Source organism: Rhineura floridana, chromosome 20 (genome assembly GCF_030035675.1).
Source record: "Rhineura floridana isolate rRhiFlo1 chromosome 20, rRhiFlo1.hap2, whole genome shotgun sequence".
NCBI classification, from domain to species: Eukaryota; Metazoa; Chordata; class Lepidosauria; order Squamata; family Rhineuridae; genus Rhineura; species Rhineura floridana.
Window position 1 is genome coordinate 4,937,330 of NC_084499.1, and position 23,713 is coordinate 4,961,042.

The 23,713-nt window shown below is 42.7% G+C and overlaps 1 protein-coding gene across 7 annotated transcripts in view; it reads left to right on the forward strand.

Annotated features, from left to right (window-relative positions):
- Positions 1-23,713, forward strand: part of NEK6 (NIMA related kinase 6) — a 116,730-nt gene that overhangs the window by 45,161 nt on the left and 47,856 nt on the right. For 6 of the 7 annotated variants that reach the window (XM_061604263.1, XM_061604262.1, XM_061604261.1 and 3 more), the window contains 3 exons: positions 4,644-4,787; positions 5,616-5,678; positions 22,945-23,055. In XM_061604263.1, the coding sequence (XP_061460247.1) occupies positions 4,644-4,787; positions 5,616-5,678; positions 22,945-23,055 (318 nt within the window). The remainder of the gene's footprint in view (positions 1-4,643; positions 4,788-5,615; positions 5,679-22,944; positions 23,056-23,713) is intronic. The other variant, XM_061604260.1, reaches the window with a different exon arrangement.

The following is a 23,713-nucleotide window of genomic DNA, read 5'->3' on the forward strand; positions in this document are numbered from 1 at the left end:
AGACCTGGCTATGCTCCCAGGCATTTTAAAGCTTTTAATGTTACAATTTTAAATCTCTTTGTTTCAGTTTATTTATTGTGATATTTTGTATTTCTGTACTTTTAATCTTTTGTACACCGCCCAGAGAGCTATTCGCTATGGGCGGTTTAAAAATGAAATTAAATAAATAAATAAATAAAAATTCCAGCACAGATGCAGACTGGGATAAGGCCTCTATTTAAAAGGCTTGTTGAAAGGGGAAGCCTCCTTGTTGCATGAGGTCATATTCAGAGGTTCTTCTTGTGGTGTGATGTTCCCATAGCTAGAGATAGGGAAAGTGGCAGTTGTGGTGCTCCACTTATGAAACACTTGCTCATTATTTTATTTATTTATTAAATTTATATCCCGCCCCTCCTCCCAGTAGGAGCCCAGGATGGCAAACACAAACATTAAAATATCATAAAAACAGACTTTAAAATACATTAAAGCAAAACATCTTTAAAAACATCTTAAAAAGCAATTCCAACAAATATTGGGATAAGTTCTCTACTTTAAAAGGATTGTTGAAAGAGGAAGGTCTTTCAGTAGGCACTGAAAATATAACAGAGATGGCACCTGGCTAATATTTAAGGGGAGGGAATTCCAGAGGGTAGGCGTCGCTATACTAAAAGTCCACTTCCTATGTTGTGTGGAATGGGCCTCCTGATAAAATGGTATCCGCAGGAGGCCCTCACCTGCAGTGTGTAGTGATCGACTGGGTATATATAAGGGTATATACTTACCCCAGGGAGACATGCTCGGCGCTTACTGTTATCCAGTTTGTATAGTACTCTCTTCTGAGCTCTTGTTTTTATCCTTATTAAGTTGGTACTATTTTTGTAAATGGTTCTGGGAATTTTTTTTGAGGGGGTGGGATATAAATTTTAAACAGAGCTGTTCATAATTATCAAGTCCAGTGAGTACTTGACATAACTGTGGTCTCTGAATATCTATGTTTTTTGAAGTGAGCATGTTCCTGACTCCAGATTTCAAGTAATGCCTCTGCATCTATGCATTTCAAAATCAACATCAAAAGCAAAATTTCATTCTGTTTTACAGCACTGCTTTACCCATGAAATAGATATACACTTATCAGATCAAAAAACAGACTGTCTCCAAGGCTGACATTAACTCATTCTTGTCCACACACATAATTTATAGTGTGTACGTTAAAGCTTCCCAGTATACCCTTGTAGGTGTCTTTTAAAGGTAAATGTCACTCAGTTTGCAGTAAACATAATTCAGATTACATCTGAACTTTAAAAGCAAAGAAACAGTTCCCTAAAAATTAATTGATGCATTGTAGAGAGCTGGAAAAGAATATCCTGCATGCAACAAAATAATTTTGTGTAAGTTATTGCTTTGTTTTTGCTAAAAATGTTAATGGGGTTTTGGAATATTAATTGGACAAATGCCTGTTTCCTGTTTAAAAATAAAATATATCCATAGAGGACAGTCATAATTGCTTCAAGCTAAGTCAAGAACATAATGAAAGTTTTGTGGCTGAGTGGCTTCTGCAACTATTGGCTTGTGCCAGTAGGGAAGCAGATGAACAGTTATTAGGTCTTGGCCAAGCACTGAATCAAACTTCTGCTTATCTGGTGCTCAGTAGCTGCAATTGGGTGTGACGCAGGAGCTGATGCTGCTGTTTGAACATAGAAGACCTATGTGCGCACACGCTCATGCACACACAATCCATATCCTTTGCCAGGGAGCTGGGAGACTCAATTCAACACTCTTCTTAAATGTATCTCAAGAAATAATTACCTTTCGTTTCAAATTATTGGAATCCGCAGACCCTAGATTATGTAGCTTGGTGATACCTGGTTGTGTAGGCAGTAATTGCAAAATCTTAACCATACACACCAGCACTCCATGGGTTTCAAACTTTTTGTTACTGGCTTCTTGGAATGTGAAATGTATGGGGTATTTTTTTTTTTTTAGGTTATGAGATGAACGTTCTTGTTCATTTGCATTTTAGTCAAAATAGAATAATGAATATTGGGTAGTTTGAAGACAATATGTGATAAATAGAGGCCCTATATGCAGGGAGGTTGAACTTCCAAGAGGCAAGAAATAAGGCATTTTTTAAAAAAATCATCCCTCTGAAATTATTGATTCAAGTTCTCCCTTGACTCCCACAATGGGCAAAGAGGAAAGATCAGCCTTCCTTTGCCTATTAAGGTGGCCTCTGGGAGGATGGACTTATAGTTCCTTGTGTCAGCTGAGGTGTGCTCAGCCAAAACACGTTACAGCCCCTCATCCCTACTCACACAAGTGCCTGCACACTACTCTCTGCTCCAAGGGATGTTTTTTGGCAGCAGAAGGAAATGTAGAAGTACCATCCACAGCTGTAGACAGTTTGGACAGCAAGCAGTGGGTTTATTTTGTACCACAGTATTTTTCTTTCCCTCCCTCATATCCTACCCACCTCCCCCATTTAGGCTCTACGTCTGCTGTGGACACAATATTTTACGAATATCAGCCTAACTATGGTGGGGAAATGGCCTCTAATAAATAGGGAAAATTGGGCATGTTTTGGTCTGACCTGGGTGTGCTCCTTTGTTCATGCTGTTATTTAACATCCTCTCTTTGGCTCCATTGCTTTAATTAGGTCTGATAGGTTGTGATAGCAAATGCAAATCTAGGTCATTGCATATGTAAATGTGCAGCTGTAGTCTTGGCGGATGCCAGAGTGTATCAGCTTAGGTGTCCAGTCATCACCCAGCATTAATGGTGCTTGGTGTGCCGATTTCCGTGGCTGAATCATATTGCAAGGAGTTAGAACTTGCATGCAGGAAACTCTGCAGCTGTGATTTATGTTTCAGGAGAAGAAGCTACTTGAGAACTGCTCTTGGGATTCATTTAACATATTGATCTGCATGAGAATATTATTTGTTACATATTTCAGGCCTTTTATCTAAAATTATGATACCCTGTTGTGTCCTCTGAGCACTTGTCTATATACTGGAGTTGTGGGTGGTGGATTGTATGATGATAGAATTCCATAGTGTATGTAATGTTCAAGCCAGTAAAGGTCTGTGGAAGTTATTGCTCCTCATGTTTCCTGTAGAGAAGCTGTGTTTGAATTTTGACAGGTGTATCAGATTCTGACTTACAGGAAATGATTATCCTTGCTGTCCCTCCATGGTCTAAGCTTATCTACTATGACCAATTTTGAAGGCATAGTCCAGAATCTGTGTGCTTTGCAGGACCTCTCCATCTTGGCACTAGCACAGGTTGTCCTGATACTGATTTGTGCCACTGGTGGAATCTCAGGCATCCTTCTGACCCACAAAGCGATATAGAAGACAGGTTGGTTCCATACAATCTGCTAAAAAGAGCTTCTTCTTGGGAAGTGGGGTGTTTGCCCTAACGTATATCGTGCTATAGTGTAAACATGGTACCAAGCCATTGTACCAGTTGTGCTGGAGAAACCCTCATGTTCATAGCCGGAAAGACTGTGACAAAGTTGATGTCATTTGCGGTTAACAACTCTCCTCCCCATATTCACTCGAAATGCTTAATAGTGAAGGATTTCAGTACACTTGAAATTATGTGGGGCAATGTTTTTCAAGGGATTTTTTTTAAAGGACATAGTCTGTCATAAGTACTGTATTAACAATGCATGTGTGGCATGTGTGAACAGCAATGTAGCTTTTTGCATCTTCTGACTTGTAATTCTTCATCTCTGTTAATACTGAATATGTTGCTGCTTTACTGTTATTCTTATTTACTGTTCTACTTGTTTTATTTTGTTTGCCCTATGTTAAAACTCCTTCATAAACTGCTCTAGGAGCCATTTGGGGACTGAAGAGCAGGGTACATACTACTAATAATAATAAATTCCTCCCGTACACCTACAAAAATGTGCTCACCTACCTCCGGATGATGTTGTGGAGGCTTTGAGGGACTGCATTTGAACATATGAAGCTGTCTTACGTTGTATTAGAGTCCATCTAGTCCAGAGGTAGCCAGTGTGGTACCCTCTCTGGAATGTTGTTGGACTCCAGCTCCCATCAGCCTCAGCCAGCAACCCGATGGTCAGAGATTATAGGAGTTGTCACAAGATCTGAACAGGGTGGTTTATAACAGATGCTGTTGAAGGTCGCAGATTCATAGGGTCACCATAAGTTGTAATTGACTTGAAGGCACATAACAAATCCAGCAACATCTGGAGGGCACCACAGTGGCTGTCCCTGATCTAGCCCAAAACTGCAGCTCTCCCTGGTCTTGGCCAGATATCTTTCCTGAGTCTCCTACCGGAGATCCCTTTTACATACTGAAGATCAGACCTGGAACCTTCTGCATGCTAAATATAGGCATTACCATTAATTGGTGGCTTCTGCCAGAAAGTATGCCACAAGCCTTTATTACCAACTTTAGTGGCATAGCTCACCTTTATGGGCATTTACCTTCCATACACATTTTGGCCTGATATAGATGTCTCTGAAATATTTTGGCTGGGAGAAGCTTGATCTAGTGGAAGTGCTTCTTTGTTTTAATCAGAATTGGCTTCTGATTTAGTATAACATTTTCCCCTTCTCAGTGTCCCTTATGGTGGTAGGAATATATGTATTCTCTTAACCCAGTTTGTTCACTGTCCTTTTTCTTTCCTCCTCAAGCAGAGGCATCTGACTTCATACCCATATCGCTGCACCTTAGCAGACTTTCAGATAGAGAAGAAAATTGGACGAGGACAATTCAGTGAAGTCTATAAAGCCACATGCCTTCTGGACAGAAAACCAGTGGCATTAAAGAAAGTGCAGGTGAGCTTCTGAATAACCAAGTTTCAGTCAACTAAAATTAGCTGAACATACCTCTTGTTGGTACAAATGGGCTACATCTTTGTCTCTTAGAACTCTTTTTACCTGTGGATGGTTCAGATGGTAGCTGCTTCTAGATATCTCTTCTTTCATGGAATTTCCCATGAATCTAAAGCCTGCTAATGTTTTTATGTACAATATTGCTGCATTTGATATTTTAGGCTCCATGCTATCATATGAAGTAGGCTACATTTTAGATTTTACGTGGGTCTGTTTTGGATATCTCTTTAGCATATGTTAGCTACTCATATGAAACAGTGAGAAGCCCTCTGATTATTAGGATGAATATTTAAGTTTCTTTGTTTTTAATTAGTGCAGGGTAATATGCAAAAGAAGGCAATTTATTTTGCAATAGAAAAGGAGAGCATAATTGTGTAACCCAGAAGTGTTAGATCATTATTTGCACTCATTTCCCTGGCACTTTTCAGCATGTTCTTAAGATTCACATTTATTTATATATGGTACTTACTCTGGTTTGTGTGTGTTCGTTTTTTATATTTTTGAGGTCAACAAATTGATGAGAAAAAGAAATCTCTCTCCCCCCCCCATTATATTTAGCTGCTAAATGCTGTTGCTACAGTTGCTGCTTTGTTTACAGGTCCTTTTAAGTCTTAAGAACCCCAAGAAGTTGGGAAACTGCAGAAAGGGCATGGTTACCCAGAGAGTTACAGGCGAGAAAACAAGTTAGGGGTGATCTAGAATCTTAAGTATGAGAACTACCATATTTAATGCTCAGCTTTCGATCTGTGACTTTTATTTTTCCTTTTGAAGATATTTGAAATGATGGATGCCAAGGCTAGACAAGATTGCATTAAAGAAATAGACCTTTTGAAGGTAAGAATTTCTCCAGACCTTTGACAGTGTTCTGGGAATGAAGATTATTATTTTCGGATGTAACCTGAGAGAAGTGGTGTGTGGTTATAGTCTCCCTTGGAGCAATGTTTGATTTCACTTCTGATTGCAAAGCTTTTGTACTGTTGTTGTTTTAAAATGACTTGTGCTTTTATTGCAGAATGGTAATAGATAGCTTTTCTTAAGATTTGTGTGGCACTTTCAGTTTGGTGTTGCCTTGTTTATTTCACCATTGGGGAGATAACTACAGCAACAATGGTTGAAGAAAAAGAGTATTATTCCCAAGTAGAGTTTGGCAAAAGGCCATTGGACATCTATGTGATTTTGTCAGGTTGGTGGTCATTATAAACACACACATTGCTGAGGGGCTTTCATAGCATCTCAGACCAAAAACCTGGTTTAATGGCAGTTGGTATAAGGTGTTAGGCTACTGTCAGTATTTTAGAAGTTTTTGTTCTTTTCCGACTGAACGTTCTTTTCGTGAAACTACCCGTTAGGGTTCTGGTTCTCCGTCAACTGCAGCTTAAGCTGCAGGTTGGTCTAACCCAGGAGTTCTGGTGGACTTCAGGGGATCCATGGAGGGGGGCTGTCATCACATTCTCAAAGAGGTCTGTGACCCAGAAAAGGTTGAGAACCACTGCTCAGAACCAATGTTAGGATCATAGCATTCTCAAAATACAATAAATTAATAAATAAAAGATCTCTTGGCTCCCAGTGTTCTGCTGCTGCTTCCTCAGAATCACACCAGGATTTAAACAAGCCACGCAGGAGTCTGGGACAGACTCCATCAAGATGTGCCTCCAAGGACCGCACTGCTGCCGCCTGTAGCTTTTTGACCAAACTAACATTGTTTTTCGTTATTTGAAGCTGAAATGACCCCCGTTCTGTGCAGTGTGACGGTGAGCAGGTGTGTTTGCTCTTTCCCTCTTCTTTTCCCAGAAGGAAGGTCTGACTTTTTCTGGCTCTACATCAGTATTTGGACTTTGTGCAGCTACGTTGCTAGATTAGCCATAAGATGAGAGCCGTTCTCTGTGAGATGCTAAGTATACAGTGAGGAAAAGACAAAGAGTGCCAAACCAAACAAGGTGAAAATTATCTGCAAATGCCTTTGGGCGATGCAGATCCCTATACAAAATAAGGAGGAGGGAGACTCTCCCATACGGTGCTACATGTATTCAGGCCAGTGTCTCCAGATATGTTAGAATCAAGGGAAATCAAAACTCTCAAAATGACAGGGGACTTGAGATGGACAATTATCATCCCTACTGTACAACATGGCCAGAAGCTCACCAGGGAGCCAGATGTTGTGAATGCTGTATTAGCTGGGCTGTGAAGATAGGAATGAGAGAAGATGATATGCTGGGATAATTAGCACTTTTTATCTGGTGCTGTGTACGTTTTCTGAGGGCGTTTTTCTTCCGTCTCTGTTTTCACTGTTTTTCCCGGCATCCCTTAACATTGTCCATGTTTGGCCAAGGTCCCTTTGCATAAAGCTGGAGCTAGGTCAGGGTGAAATCTGAGGGTTATTTTCAGTGAAGGCCTACTCAGAGTAGACCCACTGAAATCAATGAACCTATGTCACCATATAATAATAATAATAATTTTATTTATTGGTCGCCTATCTGTCCAAGTTAATGGACACTCTAGGCGACTTACAATAAAAAACAATACATCATATACAATATACAAAATAAAACACAGTCATAGTCAATTTAAAATCAGTTTCCAATTAAAACATCATAAAACTATCCCTCCCCAATCCCATAGGCCTGCCTGAATAGCCAGGTTTTTAAGGCTCGGCGAAAACCTGTCATGGAGGGAGTATGTCGAAGATCAAGAGGAAGGGAGTTCCAGAGGGTGGGGCCACAATCGAGAAAGCCCTCTCTCTGGTCCGCACCAGCCTAGCTATTTTAACCGGTGGGACCGAGAGAAGGTCTTGTGAGGCTGATCTTGTCAGGCGGCATAATTGGTGACTCTGGAGGCGCTCCTTCAGATAAACTGGGCCGAAACCGTTTAGGGTTTTAAAGGTCAATACCAGCACCTTGAATTGGGCCCTATTAACTTCAATGGGTCTACTCTGAGTAGGACTAGCATTGGCTACCACTCAGACTCTTCAAAGAATCATCCTTTGCAGAATCAAATCTGGTTGGTGTGGGGTGATTTTAAACAATGAAAGAACAAGCACATCATGTGCTTTATTTTCTGTGAAACTATTTACACCCTGCTTTCCCTGCAGATAATTTCCAAAGCACATAACCTCCACATCTTTCTGTTTTTTTCTCTTGGGTATTCTAACTGTGCTTATTAAGAGAAGCTTGTGAATGACGACTGGTTAAGTTCCTGGGGTGCTGCCTGGTTTGGCTAGGTGTCATGAGCCCCATGGTTCCGACAAGGTCTGGACTGCTGTGGCAGTGCTTGACAGATGAGGAGGAGGCGACGAGTGAGCTGGGCCAACCAGGAGGGAGGAGAGGACCCACCCCTTTGAATCGGGATGTTAGGGAAGGGGTGGCAGAGTCTCCAGCCTTCGTTCCCACGCCGTAGCCACAGCACTGGGTACTGAGGAAGTCAGAGGAGCAGGTCACTCTTCTGTTGCCAAGGGCTCTACATGAGCAATTGCAGCCTTCTGGCAGAAGTGCCCGCCAACAAGCTCAGTCTTCTCACGCGGAATGAGAGTTGTGTGAGTGAACTTGCCATGCCTTCTGTTTGAAGCTAGGCAGGAAGGGCGTGGCAAATTCTCGAGACACCTTAGTTACCCCTGCCTAGTCTTGTACTCCGGATACTGCTCTTAGACTCTTGCATCGTGAACCCTATAATATGAACCTGTCACTAAATCGGTATCGAGCCCTCTTATTTGTTTATTTATTTATTTGTTTGTTTGTTTGTTTATTTATTTATTTATTTATATACCGCCCCATAGCCGAAGCTCTCTGGGTGGTTTACAGTAACTAAAAACATTAAAACAAATATACAAATTTAAAAACACATCTTAAAACAATTTAAAACACAATTCAAAAATTTAAAACAATTTAAAAACACATGCTAAAATGCCTGGGAGAAGAGGAAAGTCTTGACCTGGCACCAAAAAGATAACAGTGTTGGCGCCAGGTGCACCTCGTCAGGGAGATCATTCCATAATTTGGGGGCTACCACTGAGAAGGCCCTCTCCCTTGTTGCCAGCCTCCCAGCTTTCCTTGGAGTAGGCACCCGGAGGAGGGCCTTTGATCTTGAACGTAGTGTACGAGTGGGTTTGTATTGGGAGAGGCGTTCCATCAGGTATTGTGGTCCCAAGCCATGTAAGGCTTTATAGGTTAAAACCAGCACCTTGAATTGAGCTTGGAAACATACAGGCAGCCAATGCAAGCAGGCCAGAATTGGTTTTATATGTTCGAACCGTCTGGTCCCTGTTATCAATCTGGCCGCTGCATTTTGCACAAGCTGCAGTTTCCAAACCATCTTCAAAGGCAGCCCCACGTAGAGTGCATTGCAGTAATCTAACTTGGAGGTTACCAGAGCATGGACAACTGAAGCCAGGTTATCCCTGTCCAGATAGGGACGTAGCTGGGCCACCAACCGAAGTTCGTAGAAGGCACTCCGTGCCACCGAGGCTACGTGAGTCTCAAGTGACAGAGATGGTTCTAGGAGAACCCCCAAGCTACAAACCTGCTCCTTCAGGCGGAGTGCAACCCCATCCAGGACAGGTTGGACATCCACCATCTGATCAGAAGAACCACCCACTAGCAGCATCTCAGTCTTGTCTGGATTGAGCCTCAGTTTATTAGCCCTCATCCAGTCGCACCAGGCACCGGTTCAGCACATTGACAGCCTCACCTGAAGAAGATGAAAAGGAGAAATAGAGCTGCGTGTCATCAGCATACTAATAGCAACACACTCCAAAGCTCCGGATGACCGCACCCAACGGTTTCATGTAGATGTTGAACAGCATGGGGGACAGAACTGACCCCTGCGGAACCCCATACTGGAGAGTCCAGGGTGCCGAGCAATGTTCCCCAAGCACCACCTTCTGGAGGTGACCCGCCAATTAGGAGCGGAACCACCGCCATGCAGTTCCTCCCACTGCCAACTCAGCTAGTCTTCCCAGAAGGATACCATGGTTGATGGTATTGAAAGCCACTGAGAGATCAGGAAGAATCAACAGAGTCACACTCCCCCTGTCTCTCTCCCAACAAAGGTCATCATACAGGGCAATCAAGACTGTTTCCGTGCCAAAACCAGGCCGGAACCCCACTGAAATGGATCCAGATAATCGGTCTCATCGAAGAGTGTCTGGAGCTGGCCTGCAACCACTCGTTCAAGGACCTTGCCCAGGAATGGAACATTTGCTACCGGCCTATCGTTATTAAGATTTTCTGGGTCCAGGGAGGGTCTCTTCAGGAGTGGTCTCACTACTGCCTCTTTCAGGCAGCCAGGGACCACTCCCTCTCGCAGAGAGGCATTAATCACTTCCCTGGCCCAGCCGGCTGTTCCATCCCTGCTAGCTTTTATTAGCCAAGAAGGGCAAGAATCCAGCCCAGAAGTGGTTGCGCGAACCTGCCCAAGCACCTTGTCAATGTCCTCAAGCTGCACCAACTGAAACTCATCCAATAAATCTGGACAAGGCTGTGCTCTGGATACCTTGCTTGATTCACCTGCTATGACACTGGAGTCCAAGTCCTGGCGGATGCTAACGATTTTATCCTGGAAGTGCCTAGCAAATTCATTATAGCGGGCCTCAGATGGTTCTACCATGTCTCTGGGGCCAGTGTGTAATAGCCCCCGGACAATTCTGAAGAGCTCTGCTGGGCGGCAGATTGATGATTTGATAGTGGCAGCAACATATTGGTTGTTGTTTTTTTGCTGCCCTCACTGCCCCTAACTACAGCTTACCATAGGCACTTACCAGTATATAATTGCATCCACCAGGAGTTTGTCTCCATTTGCACTCAAGCCATCTCCTATATTGTTTCATCGCTCTCAGCTCTGGGCTATACCATGGAGCCGTACGAGCTCTACACAGGAGAGGGCACTCGGGAGCAATCATGTCAACCGCCCGGGTCGTTTCTGTATTCCACAGTTCAACCAGGGTTTCGACAGGACCGCCAGCCCTATCAGCCGGAAAACTCCCCAGAGCCCTTTGGAAACCATCCGGATCCATTAGTCTCTAGGGGCGGACCAACTTAATAGGTCCCCCACCCTTGCAGAGGGGAAAAGCCACTGTAAGTCTAAACTTCAGCAAGCAGTGATCTGTCCATGACAGAGGGACTGATGTAAGGCCCCCCACATTCAGATCACCAACTCCATGTCCAGATGCAAAAACCAAATCTAGAGTATGCCCTGCTACATGTGTTGGGCCAGTGGCATATTGGGACAGTCCCACGGTTGTCATGGAGACCATGAAATTCTGAGCTGCCCCAGATAAGGTGGCTTCGGCATGGATGTTGACATCCCCCAGAACCAACAGTCTCAACAGTACACCCGAGACCACCTCCGTCAGCTCAGCTAGGGAGTCTGTTGGGCAGCGGGGTGGGCAGTATACCAACAGAATCCCCAGTCTGTCCCGGTGACCCAACACAAGGTGCAAACATGCCAGACCAGTAGTCACATGGACAGGGTGCTTGCAGAGGGAGATGGAACTCCTATAGACCACAGCAACCCCCCTCCCCGACCCTCAGGTCTACCCTGATGCTGAACCAGGTACCCTGGCGGACATAGCTGGGAGAGACTGACTCCTCCCTGCTCACCCACCCGGGTCTCTGTTATACATGCCAGATCGGCTGCCTCATCCACAATTAAATCGTGAATGAGGGAGATCTTATTATGCACCGATCTGGTGTTTAGGAGCAGCATCCGGAGGCCTGAGAGCTGGCTGATAGGGCAACCAACAAACCTGCGGGTGTGGGGAGGACCGGAACAAGGCAAAGTCGTTAACTGCCTGGGCCACGTTCCCCTTACCTGGCAAGTCCTCACAACGGCATATCTCCCTTTACGCATCACTACACTAATTGGGGCCCCCTCAAGTCTCCCCACTTGGCTCTGAGTCCTCTCTCCCAGGCACATGACTCAAGACCCACAAAAAGGCAGGCAAAGCAGGAGCCACCTCAGCTAGCCAGCTTATGTATCCCCTTCAGAGAAGGGACAGATGGAAGAAATCAGCAACAGCTGGCTGAGTACCTGGGGCCTGGTCCTGCAAGGCATGACACCTGCCGAGCAGAAGTCCAACAGAGAGAGAGTGGTGGCGGCAGTAGCCGAGCAGCAGCAGACAGGCAGGCAGCAGTGGCAGCAGCAGCAAACAGCTCTCCTTCCCTGGACGGTGATGGTCCCCTTCCTCCTGCTGGCACTGGGTCTCTTGAATGTGGCTGTGTCAAAGAGAAACCTTGTCATGGAAGGAGTCTATTCTGCATTGAGAGATGCCAAAGGCAATATTTACGTGAAGACCTAGGTAGCAGCGGAATCGATGAGAGCTACCTGTGGCGAAGTTGGACAAGCCAGTGGTGAATGGAATGGCCCAGCATAGATGGAAGCACATAGAAGTTGGAGGGATTCAGGTTGGGGGAAGGAAGGAAGCACTCTGTGAGGATCAGCATTTTTAGAAACCGTTGGCTGGCACTGGCAGCAGGTCACAAGACTTTTGTGGATTTGGAGCTGCTATAAGCCCAGTTCACTTCATCTTACACTTTATTGGAAAACATTATGAAAAATTACAGAGAACGCTCCCTGCTGTAAAAGACACTTGCATGGATGCTGCTCAAAGCATGATAGAAATCAGCTTGATAAATCATATTGTGTTGCAAATGCACAAGGGATCTATTAGTAAATGTTGCCTATCGGGCATTCCTTTCAAACGTATCCAAGTTTTTGTTTTTGTTTTTTAATAATTTTTTTATTCAATTTTTTTCAAAAGACAAACAAAACAAAACGTATCCAAGTTTTTGAATGAAAGATCAAATATGACAGATTTTGCCCAAGATGTATATATAGTTCAGCTCAGAAAAGCATGAACATATCACAGCAAAGATCTTAATGTCAACTTGAGAGGCAGTTTTTAATGATATGATACAGGTCAGCATTTTCTGATAATTTGATGCAGGTGCCAGAGTTTTTCCACAGAGTCTTAAGAGTGCAGTGTTGTTCAAGGTTTTGTTTAGAGGCAAGGGAGAGTTCCAAGAGGACGGCTTCAGTCTGTCAGTCAGCATCAGCAATTGGAATGTGCTTTGTTCAGACCTACACAGCTAATAACTTGTCAAATCAATATCTGCAACTCATCTCTGGTTCATTGATGACTCCCCTGACAATTGCTTTAACAGCTATATGCAGACTGAAGGACGTTTTGCTCTGCTGTATAAAAGCAGACATAGGGACAATACATATTTTGCTCTTTGAAATAGTTTCATACTTGTACTGTATATCCAAGACAAAGAACTTAGATTATGTTTTGAGGTCTTTGGGATGCATTGCAGGGTTGTTTTATGGAAACAAGTAAAGTTTTGACATTAACTACCAAATAGTCTCTGCCCTGAGACAGAAGATCAATTACTCTTTCTCCTACACATCTTTGAAATGTGCCTGAAAAATACGTTTCCTCAGTTGTGACAAAAGCTGTAACTATTTGTATTACATGATCAGCAGTCCTAGATATGCTTTTTCTTATAGTAAGTTTAATTATCTCTATCTGATTTGGAACTTGCATTTGTGGAGAGAAGCATTTCCTGAAACATAGCAGATAATCCAAACAAGAACTGAACACCCAAATTGTTTAATGGTAGGGGTGAAAACCTGACGTTTTTTCAGTTGTTTAAAAGAAATGTGCTAACTTACATTCTGCAAAATCAAATAAAACACAATTTTAAAACAATTAGTCATTACAATAATGGGACCCATTCTTATTTAATCTAAACAAATTTGAGAAAAAACGTGAAGGCCTCATCAAAGTAGAAAGCTTGTGGCTAGTGGCCAGGGTATTTTGCTGCTTGTGGATGGTTCAAAAAGGTCTGCATGTATTTATTTTGGCCTGTTACCTTGCCTAGTAAACTTCTTCCCTACTGGGAATGTTTCCCGGCAAGACTCTTGCTTCTGGGTGCCTGGGTGCCACCGCTTCACACAGCAAAGCCTATACTTACATTTTCTACAAAATTATCCAGTTCGCTAAAGTCCTTTCCAAAAAAAGTAATTTTGTCTCAAAATCTGGTTTCATAACTATCTTACAACATATTGCTTCTAACTTGGAGGGCAGCGACGAGGATAGTAGGAAAGAATGACTGACTAAAAAAAATGTGTATGTAGTTTTCATGCTTAATATATTAATTGGGCAAACCTTTGTTATCTGGGAACTAGCTACACCTCCTAGGGAAAAAAAGTGGAGCTTTTTGTAAATGGCAAGGAGAGTAAAGGCAGCCAGTAATGTGGCCCTAATCAGCAGCTGGTCTACCAGCATTACCCCTTCCAGTTAGTGGCCACTTGCTTTTTTGCATGCCTCTCACTGACAGCGTTGCTCTGCATACACATCAGACATTCGGTTCCATTAAATTTTTCAGCTGCATTTAAAAAATGAGAGGACAGCATTCTTCCAAGCCAGGGAAATGCTTTTAAGAATAAACTGGACTGAAGGTTCTGCAGTTCTTTTTTTTCATATCAAAGGACAAATTTCAAACAGCCCTATTTGTGTAGCCATGCACTTAGTGCCCTTGTTTCTTATGTGTGTGCAGGTATTGCAGGTGCACATGATACTTGGAAAGGACATTATAGTCTGAGTGGGGAGCTCAGGAGAAGGGATTTGGTCTTGGGATGTCTGGATGGGGAAGTTGCATTTAATACAGCAGGCAATAGTGGGAGTTTTGCCTCTGCCTGTTGAGAAAGGAGTTTGCCAAAATTGTTGCTGGAGAGGAAAGGGCTTTGGGCGCATAGAATAGTTCTTGAGGTGTTCTTGGTTCACTGTAATCTCAGAGCTGTTTCACAAGGATTTATGTTAGTCCTTTATTTTGTGGGTTAGATCCAAAAGGCCAGATCGGAAAATAGTTGATTTTGATTTGATTTGATATTTTTATGTCGTGTCACAACAAGCAAGTTCACAAAAGGTAACTGTAAAAATAAAATTAAAAATAACAGCAGATATTTCACAGCATAAACAGTATCAATATTAACAGATTTTTTAAAACTTCAAATGATTCACTAATAAACATAACCATTTCCAGTTGCTTGTACAATTGTAACTGACATCCATTCCTGCGTGGTAGATGTTCGATTTTACAACCTGTATCAGAATCAGAACGTTTATTGCAGTCAGAGACCCGTACAGAAAATATAAAATACAGAAATAGAATAGTATAGAATGGAATAAAATGTTAAAATCTAAGTAAATTAGGACAACAAAATAAAATCTATAATAGGCTTTCAGGGGAAAGATTTTGAACGTTTGAGTTGGGCTGCATAAACAAATTTAGCAACTGAGATCGTATGAAACCTATTTGAGCCAGTCAAAAGACAAGATAACAAACACTCGGGAAATTTATTGAGAAGCTTTTTAGTGATTGGAAATATGCATTTGTGACGTTCAAGCGAATATAATGGGCAAGCAAAGAAAACGTGTGAGAGCGTTTCTATGCTAACCGCATTACAGGGACAAATGCGTTGGTCATAGCCTATTCCCTGATATCTCCCTTCCAACAATGCTGATGTTAAGCAGTTGAATCTAGCCTTGACAAATGCTTGTCGATATTTAGGTACAGTTAAAAAGTCACGATATAAGGCATGATTCATGGGGTCAAAGCTCAAATTATGATGCAAAGGTGAGCAGACTTTGGATGCTGCAGGGATTGAGCTTTGAAGATCTATGTCCCTAAGTCGAGTTCGAATAGTATGTCTGACCATTACAGGGTCTTGGGAAGATAGATATTCTAAGGAAAGACCTAACCTGGGGAGTTTGGCAAGAAAGGTTTTCATCCATATGGAAAGATAGGAATCTTCCCAGAGGAATGCTAGATGTCCAGATGGACAACCGTAGGATAATTTGAGCCAATAATTGAAGGCAAGAGACCAGGCTTGACATTCGACTGAGGTTAGGCCAGCTTCTAACCTAAGGGCAGCATTCGGGACACAGCTTGGGACACCAAAAATTTGGCGTAAAAAGGTTGAAAGTACTGATTCTACAGTAGAGTTGTAGGCAGGGATCCAGAGAGGGGCGCCATATAATAATTGAGGAATGATCTTGGTTCTAAAGACCTGGATGGCTGCAGGTATAAATTGCCCCCCTTTGGTGTAGAAATAGCGTAAAATACTTTTCGCTGTAGACCAGGCTGTCAGATCAGCCGCACAAATATGTGGCGCCCAAGAGAGAGAAGAATGAAACATAATGCCAAGGTATTTGTAGGACGTAACTTGAGCGATTCGTTGGCCATTAATTGTCCATTCAGAAACTATGGGTCGTTTTACGAAAGCTAAAATTTTGGTTTTGGAGAAATTAATGGTAAGGTGATTGTCTGTGCAGTATAACATAAAAACTTGGAGCAAACGTTTGAGGCCAACTTTGGAGAATGATAGGAGGGCCGCATCATCTGCATATAACAGAATAGGGCATCTGTGTTCACTTACTTTGGGAGAATGAAAGTTTGGGGGAAAACATCTTGCTCCCAAATCATTCAAAAAGAGATTGAAAAGTAGAGGAGCCAAGACACAGCCCTGCCTAACTCCTTTTGTTGTGGGGATCGGGTTGGTCAGACCCCCATCACGTCCGCAACGGACACGCAATGAGGTGTTCGAATGCAGATTGTGGATAAGGAGCAGCAATGTTTTATCAATTGTTGTTTTTGCCAGTTTAGCCCATAATTTGTCCCTTGGAATAGAATCGAAGGCGGACTTTAGATCAACAAAGGCAACGTATAGGGCGCTCCCCGTTCGGTTCCTATATTTTTCTGCCAGATGATTTAAAAGTAGGCAACAATCCAAGACAGATCTACCTCTCCTGAATCCTGCCTGTTCCCAGCCCAGAATGTTATCCTCCTCTATCCAGGTTGACAGTTTCCTCTTCAGATAGCTAGCGTAAAGTTTCCCTATTACTGAAAGGAGGCTAATTGGCCTGTAGCTAGTGGGATCACCTCTTGGACCTTTTTTATAGATGGGAACAACGATAGCTTCCTGCCAGGCCTCAGGGAAATGGCCAGTATTCTTTATCAGAGTAAATAGGTTAGCTAGTATGGGAGCCCACCAGTCTTGATGAGACTTCAAGAGCTCCGGGGGTAGATTATCACTACCCGGGGCTTTGGCAGATTTTAAGTCATCAATCAAGTCTATTATTTCACTCTGAGAAACAGGTGGCCAAACTGGGAGATTTCCAGGGTCACAAGTGAGGAGATAGTTTGGGGGGATGTAATGAATACCCTCCTGCAAATCTGTGAAATATTGTTCCCATGTGTGGGAAGAAATATTACATGGAGCATGATTAGTAAACCTCATAGTTCCATTCACAAGGGACCAGAATCTTTTTGAATTTTTGGTCTTTGCTGCATATATTAGGGACTTCCAACCCTCGTGTAGTGCCTGTCTCTTTTTAGTGGCTATTAAAGACTTGTATTTCCTTTTAATGGTATAGTACTCAGAAGGCAAGGTACTGGCATTATGCTGTCGATATTGTAAATAGATCTGTCTTAGTTGTCTCTTAGTAGACAGACACTCTTTGTCAAACCATCTGGGAAAGCCTGCTCTTAAGTTTGTTCTGGAGGCTGAAGAGTTGGGAATTAGAAAGGAATTTAAAGTCACGGTCAGGGAATCATATACTTTTAGGGCCGTTGGAAGGTTAGAAATGTTCCCTAGATGTTCTTGAATGGCCAAGGCAGAAGAGGAGGAGATAAAGGCTGCTACCTTAGAAGCTACTTGTGGTGACCAGATAGAACTCCTATGTATGAAATACGCTGAGTTAGCTACCAGATTGTATTCCACATCTAATCGACTCTTCTCTTCTAGTCGAACTATGAGAGATAAGGGGAGGTGATCGCTATCTTGTCTCTTACCCACAGAGAAATTAACTACTGAATTCAATAGTTGATGGGAAGTTATCACGTAATCGATTACACTGCTTCCTCTACTAGAGATGTAGGTGGATTCAGCGCATATATCTAAAGGATTTAGGCCATTAAGGATAATAAAGTTATGACTACCAACTAGTCGGGTTAGGCAAATCCCCGGGTAGTTAACCCTAAGGTCCTTAGAGGTCCTATCAAAGGCTGGAATGTAATGTTCGTTATCCTCACCCTGCCACAGTTCAGATGCAAGGAGACTATCATTGTTGGGACCGATCCTGGTGTTGAAGTCTCCCATAATAACTATTAAAGCTTTGGGGAACCAGGACTCCAACTCTGTTATATAGTTGTCTAGATCGTCCCATGATTGGTCGGTGTATATCCTTGCCACAGCTGGAGGCATATAAACATTGATTAGGAGAAAGGATACTGTATGGAACATCAACAAAACAGCCATAGCAAGATTGTTGCATGGATGTATGTTTCTAGAGTGAGCAGTCAGTGCAGTAGAGATTAATATTGCCATACCTCCTTTAGCTCTGCCTTGGCATTTAGCCAGAGATGGAGCTGCTGGTAGATCAATAGAGACAAAGCCATCCAATAATAAATTATGGGTAGACCAAGTCTCCTGGAGGAAAATTATGTCATATTGATTCAGATAGTTAGTCAGTTCTGAGTTATTTTGCTTGGCATTCCATCCTGCTATGTTCCATGATAGGAGATATAAGGGAGGGTTTGTCAGCGATGTTTTTTGGCAAATGCAGGATGATGTTACTAATCCGTGTGGAGGGGTTATTGTAGAAGGAGAATGTCAATGTAATTCATCAATTCGGTTTAGAAAACCTGTATCATCCATAAAGATTGCACCAGATGACTTAAAAGGAACTGGATGTTTGGTCAACGTTTGAGTTGGCCTAGATAAGGGAAGGTCAGAGTCAGAAGAGAGTGAAGAGGAGTTTTTTTCCAAGGGACTCACGTCAGGTTTCATATCCTCTAAACGCTGAATTAACTGGTGTAGTTTGTTGATAATCATCGCTCGCTCGGTGTCCGGTAGTTGAGAGTAAAGTTCCACGAGTTGAAGCTCCTCCGGCTCCAATTCGTACATTAGAGTTGCCAAAGTTGGGGTCCGACTGGGAAGAACAGCGAGATGACTTGATACTGGAGAACTAAGCTGTAAATAAGACTTTGAAGGGTCATAAGTTAATGACGTCCCTGTCTCTGAGAGGGACAGTCTAGGGGATTGTGGAATGTAGGTCACTAGTGGAGAAGGAGAGGCGGAATTAATGTAGTAACGCTGTATTATTAGACCCCTAGTCTTAAGGTTCTCCCTGATGCCATGAATCTGGCTGGCAATAGCAGGAGAGTGGAAGGTGACAATCAAGCGCCAGTGGTCAGGTTTAGTGGCTACATTAACCATGGACTTAATATAGTTCGTACGATACAATGGATGTAGCAGTTGAGCGAAACAATTATCCAGAAATGGGATACTCGGAAAGGAGGGCCAGAGACCTGGGGTCCTTGGATTATACGACACTGCCAGTTTTCCAGGTTGAAGTACAAGGTTCCAGGGGCAACGTTGAATATTAACAGAGGGTAACCTTGTATCCAGTTGTGGCGTCTGTAGAGGAGGACTTGCTTCACAGACCTTATTTAGAGATTGATAACTGGAAGATTTGTCCCCTTGTATTGTAGAGGAGTCATTCTTTTGTGAGCAGTTGTTGTCTGATTTGTTCTGGCATTGCTCTCTCAGGGTGTAAGCCAGCGTCTGGGTATCCAGGAGCTTAAACAGTGGCTTGAAATTCATTTTCCTATCAGAGATAGGTTTGATATTTTTGATGTTCTTTGGTTTCTTGGCTTTTCTTGTTTACTTTTGCCTCCCAGTGACTAAGGAGTTTTCCTTCAAGAGCATATTCTTGTTTTTACCAGCTCCTCCTACAGTCGCCTTTTGCTGGGCACTGGTAGGTGGCAGGGTTGCCAAATTCCCATGTCCCAAAGTGCTCTGAGGAAGGTGAGACCCCAGTGTTTCCACCAGAGTAGTGAGTAAGTTGTTAGTTTCTGCACTATATATTTTAACTAAGCTCAGTTCTTGGAACAAAAGGGGTTGCCAGCCCAAATCAGGAGTCTTAGGAGCAGAAAATGAGGCAGACGTTGAATGGCGTGCCTCTGAACTCGTCTCGGGTGAGGAAGATAGTTGTCTCTGGGGTTTGTGATATGAATCAGTAGTGATCATCTCAGAGGGAGGTCCATCGTTGACTGAAGTTGTAGTACAGTTAAAGCCGGCGTCTAACAGCTCCTCAGCCAAGCTCTTAGCAGCTGTAGTATCAACATATGTTTTTACTGAGAAGGGTTGGTCTAAAGGGCATTCATGTAGCACTGGTGGTAAAGGAGTTGTTTCCTGCTCGTTTTGTGAGAGTGATAAGGAATGCGATGAGTCATGTATGAGTGGAAAATAGCTCGTAATTTTAGCTTGAAGTTTACTTATCGAAGTATCATCCTCTGTATCTGTTCTCAGCTCCTGATGGCATCTCCTTGTTAAAGCCATTAACATACGTAGGTTAAAGTAAATTAAAAGATAGGTTTCACTCTCACTTCCGGAGAGTCCCAAAACTTTACAATCGAGTTAACTCCCAGAGAATATAATTAGTAGATTTATTGGAGTGCTGTCACGGGTCGTTTGCGTCTTGAGTTATAATTTGTCAGCGGAGGTGATTAGTGGCTGTATCTACAGCCTAAGGTCAATGCGTTCCAAATCCTTCATTTTACAGCCCTCGTAGTAAAAGAGTTCCGAACGTAGGGTGTTCTTATACTATAGAGGCTTGCAGTCAGATACTCAGGAATGTTAATTTCGAATGAGCAAAGGTTAATTACGAGTATTTAAGAGCGAAAAACTGAGAGCACATATATACGTGTCTTACCAGAAGAGAAGTCTTACCGGAAGTCCAACAACCTGTATAGATTGGGGCGTATGAAAATGTTTGGTGTCCATTGTATTCCATATTCACATTCTGGAGAGGATTGTTCCTCATTTTCAGAATGGGTGGATGTTAAGTATTTATTATTTAATAATGATGACTAGCCTTTTGTAGTGAAGGTCACTTGAGGCAACACAGAGAAATAAAAGCTGTCTCAATGTACAGTTAAGCAGTTAAAGGCACCTGAAAAAGAATACATTGAAGCATGGATCGAGAGTGTGCCATGATATATTTTTTTTAATTGTGTACAACTGACCTTCCTTGCAGCAGAAGGTTCCTGCACACTTGTGGGAAGCACCACCTTAACTATGGAGTTTCTCCTCAAATCTCATAGTTTTTGGATTGAGTTTCCCAGTGCCTACATACAAACCTCATTAATGTTAAATGCAGGCAAGTGTCCAGGCAGCATAAGAGAGGCATCTCACTTTCAGCATACATGCAGAAATGAGTGATTAACGTGATTGATCATAAATGCATGTATGTCAGTCCAGTGGCCTGTGAAACAGGCACACATAAGGTGTAACTGCCTGCCAGATGCAATGCTGGATTCTCCTTTTTGCCATGCTCCTCCCCCAGTTTACTTTTTATTGGGTTTTAGGTAAGCAAGAGAATGTAGCTGAAGGCTATAGAAGCTGGCTCCCTTTTGGAAAAAAATAATATGCAGGGCTAATACAATAATTTCAGTGCACTGAGCCGTTTTTCCTAGAGTTGTAAGGTCAGTGGTTGGTGCATTTTGGACAGGCGCTTGTTTTGTGTTCAGTAAGCATCCTTACTACAGTGCACTCTAAGTGGGGCTTCCCTTGCATTTGACTCAGCACCTGGAGGTAGTGCAGAATGCTGTAGCCAGGTTGTTGACAGGAGTGAGACCCTGTCAGAATATAACACCTCTGCTCAGGGATCTGTACTGGTTGACAATTTGTTCCCGGGCCAAGTTAATACTGGTGTATAAAGCCCTTAACAGCTTGGGACCAGTTTACATGCAGAGCCGCCTTACCCTATATGTGCCCACTCAAGTGCTTCAGTCTGCAGAACTGGCATTGTTACTGGTGCCACATTATACAAGTCGTTCCGCACTTGTAAGAAATCCAAGCCTATCCAGACACATAGATGTTGATGTGTTTTAATCATTTTAGTCTGTTGCTGTTTTAATTGTTTTAACAATGTTTTTAATTACTTGCTTTTAACTGTTGTACTGATAATTTTAATGTTTTTTTGTAAACAATCAAGCATTATATAAATCTTGTTAAATAAAATAAATAAAATGTCATGATGGCTGTGCTCTGCCTCCATGTTGGAAGCAGTATGTTGGGGCCAGTAACTGGAAAGTGCAGGAGAAGAGAGTGCTCTTGTGCTCAAGTCCTGCTTGTGGCCTTTCCATAGGCATCTGGTTGGCCTCTGTGAGAACAGGATGCTGGACTAGATGACCATTGACATGATCCAACAGGCTCTTCTTATATTCTTGGAGTCCAGGGTCTGTGAGTTCAAATCCCCGTCTCCTGGGTGTCAAGGGCCAGCTAAAGATCACCCCCACAGCGAGTGGCTCAGGGATGACGTGCCCTGCCACCTGTGCAGCCATGGGCAAGCTGCATAGTCCCAGGGAGCCCAGTTGCACCCCAGCTGGCAGTTGCGGACAAGGAAGGGGCTGGCTTATGCAGCTGTGGCAAGCTGAGCAGGCCCCAGCCAGCTGGGGAGGACTAGCCTCAGAGGGAGGCGATGGTAAACCCCCTCTGAATAGCGCTTACCATGAAAACCCTATTCATAGCGTTGCCATAAGTCGGGATCGACTTGAAAGCAGTCCATTTCCATTTTCATATTTTTAAGGCCATGTGTTCAAACTGAGTGGCTCATCTTTAAAGGTTTGAAAAGCAATCCTACTGTGTGTAATAGATGTTTTGACATGTCCCCAAACAGTTAAGTAAGATTCTTAGTAAAACTATGTAACTCTCCTTTTCCTTGAAGTAAAAACTTGCAGGAATCTCTCTGTACCTGGGGCAACTAATGGTTGCCGCTGCTCACTGGTGGCGTCCCAAAGCTGTGTGTTGGGGGTTTTGTAGCACAGTTCATTCTTTTGAGGACTTCCTTACAGAAGACCAATGAGAGAGATTTTCCTGAACATTGAGGGAATAGGTGACACTTTACTGAAAAGCCTGTCGTCTGGGTAGCTGTTGGCTCTCCTGCTTTTTGCATGTCTTTATATCTTTGAGCTGTTATTACACATTGGTGTTCTGTATTTTCATGAAGTGATTGTCCACCTTTCCTGTGTATTTTCAGCAATTGAACCACCCCAACATAATCAAGTATTTGGATTCTTTTATTGAGGACAACGAACTTAACATTGTACTGGAACTGGCAGATGCAGGTGATCTCTCTCAGATGATTAAGGTAAGGACAAGCCTTGAGGCTATAAGATTGTCCTTAAATAATCTTAAACATGGAGTAGGTATTGAGAGTACCTGCACAATAAACTCCTGAAACTGATTGTAATCATTTGGTACTTTGCGAAAGTAAAATAGAAATATCAAAATAGGAACCAAGGCTACAGGAAAAAAATGGAGGACTTCAAAGTCGTTACAGGATTATGCATTTGGCCTATAAGAAGGCAAGAAACTAGAAAAATGCTCAATTTCTGATATGAAGACTAGCAGAAAGTTCTTAGGGGCCTGAGCAGCCAAGGGCCTTTTTCCCAGCCCTGGACCAGAGGCAGAACTTACTATCATCTTAATAATTTGGGCTTATCAGAGTATATTTATTTAGAAAGATTTATGAACCTCTTAATCACAAAACTCTGGTGGGGTACATAATAAAATTGTAGATTGTACAAATATACATAAAATAATTATCAGAATACAGTTAAAAATCAGTGAAACTTTTAAAACAAATGTAGGTAACTAAATTAGATGTCTGGGTAGACCTGCTGAAATGAATAAAAAGATTTCAGTAGGCATAAAATGATACAGCAAGAATGCCAGCCTAATGTCAATAGGCAGAAAGCTCCAAGCACAGGTGCTGCCACACTAAAAGTACAACTCCTCACAAATGC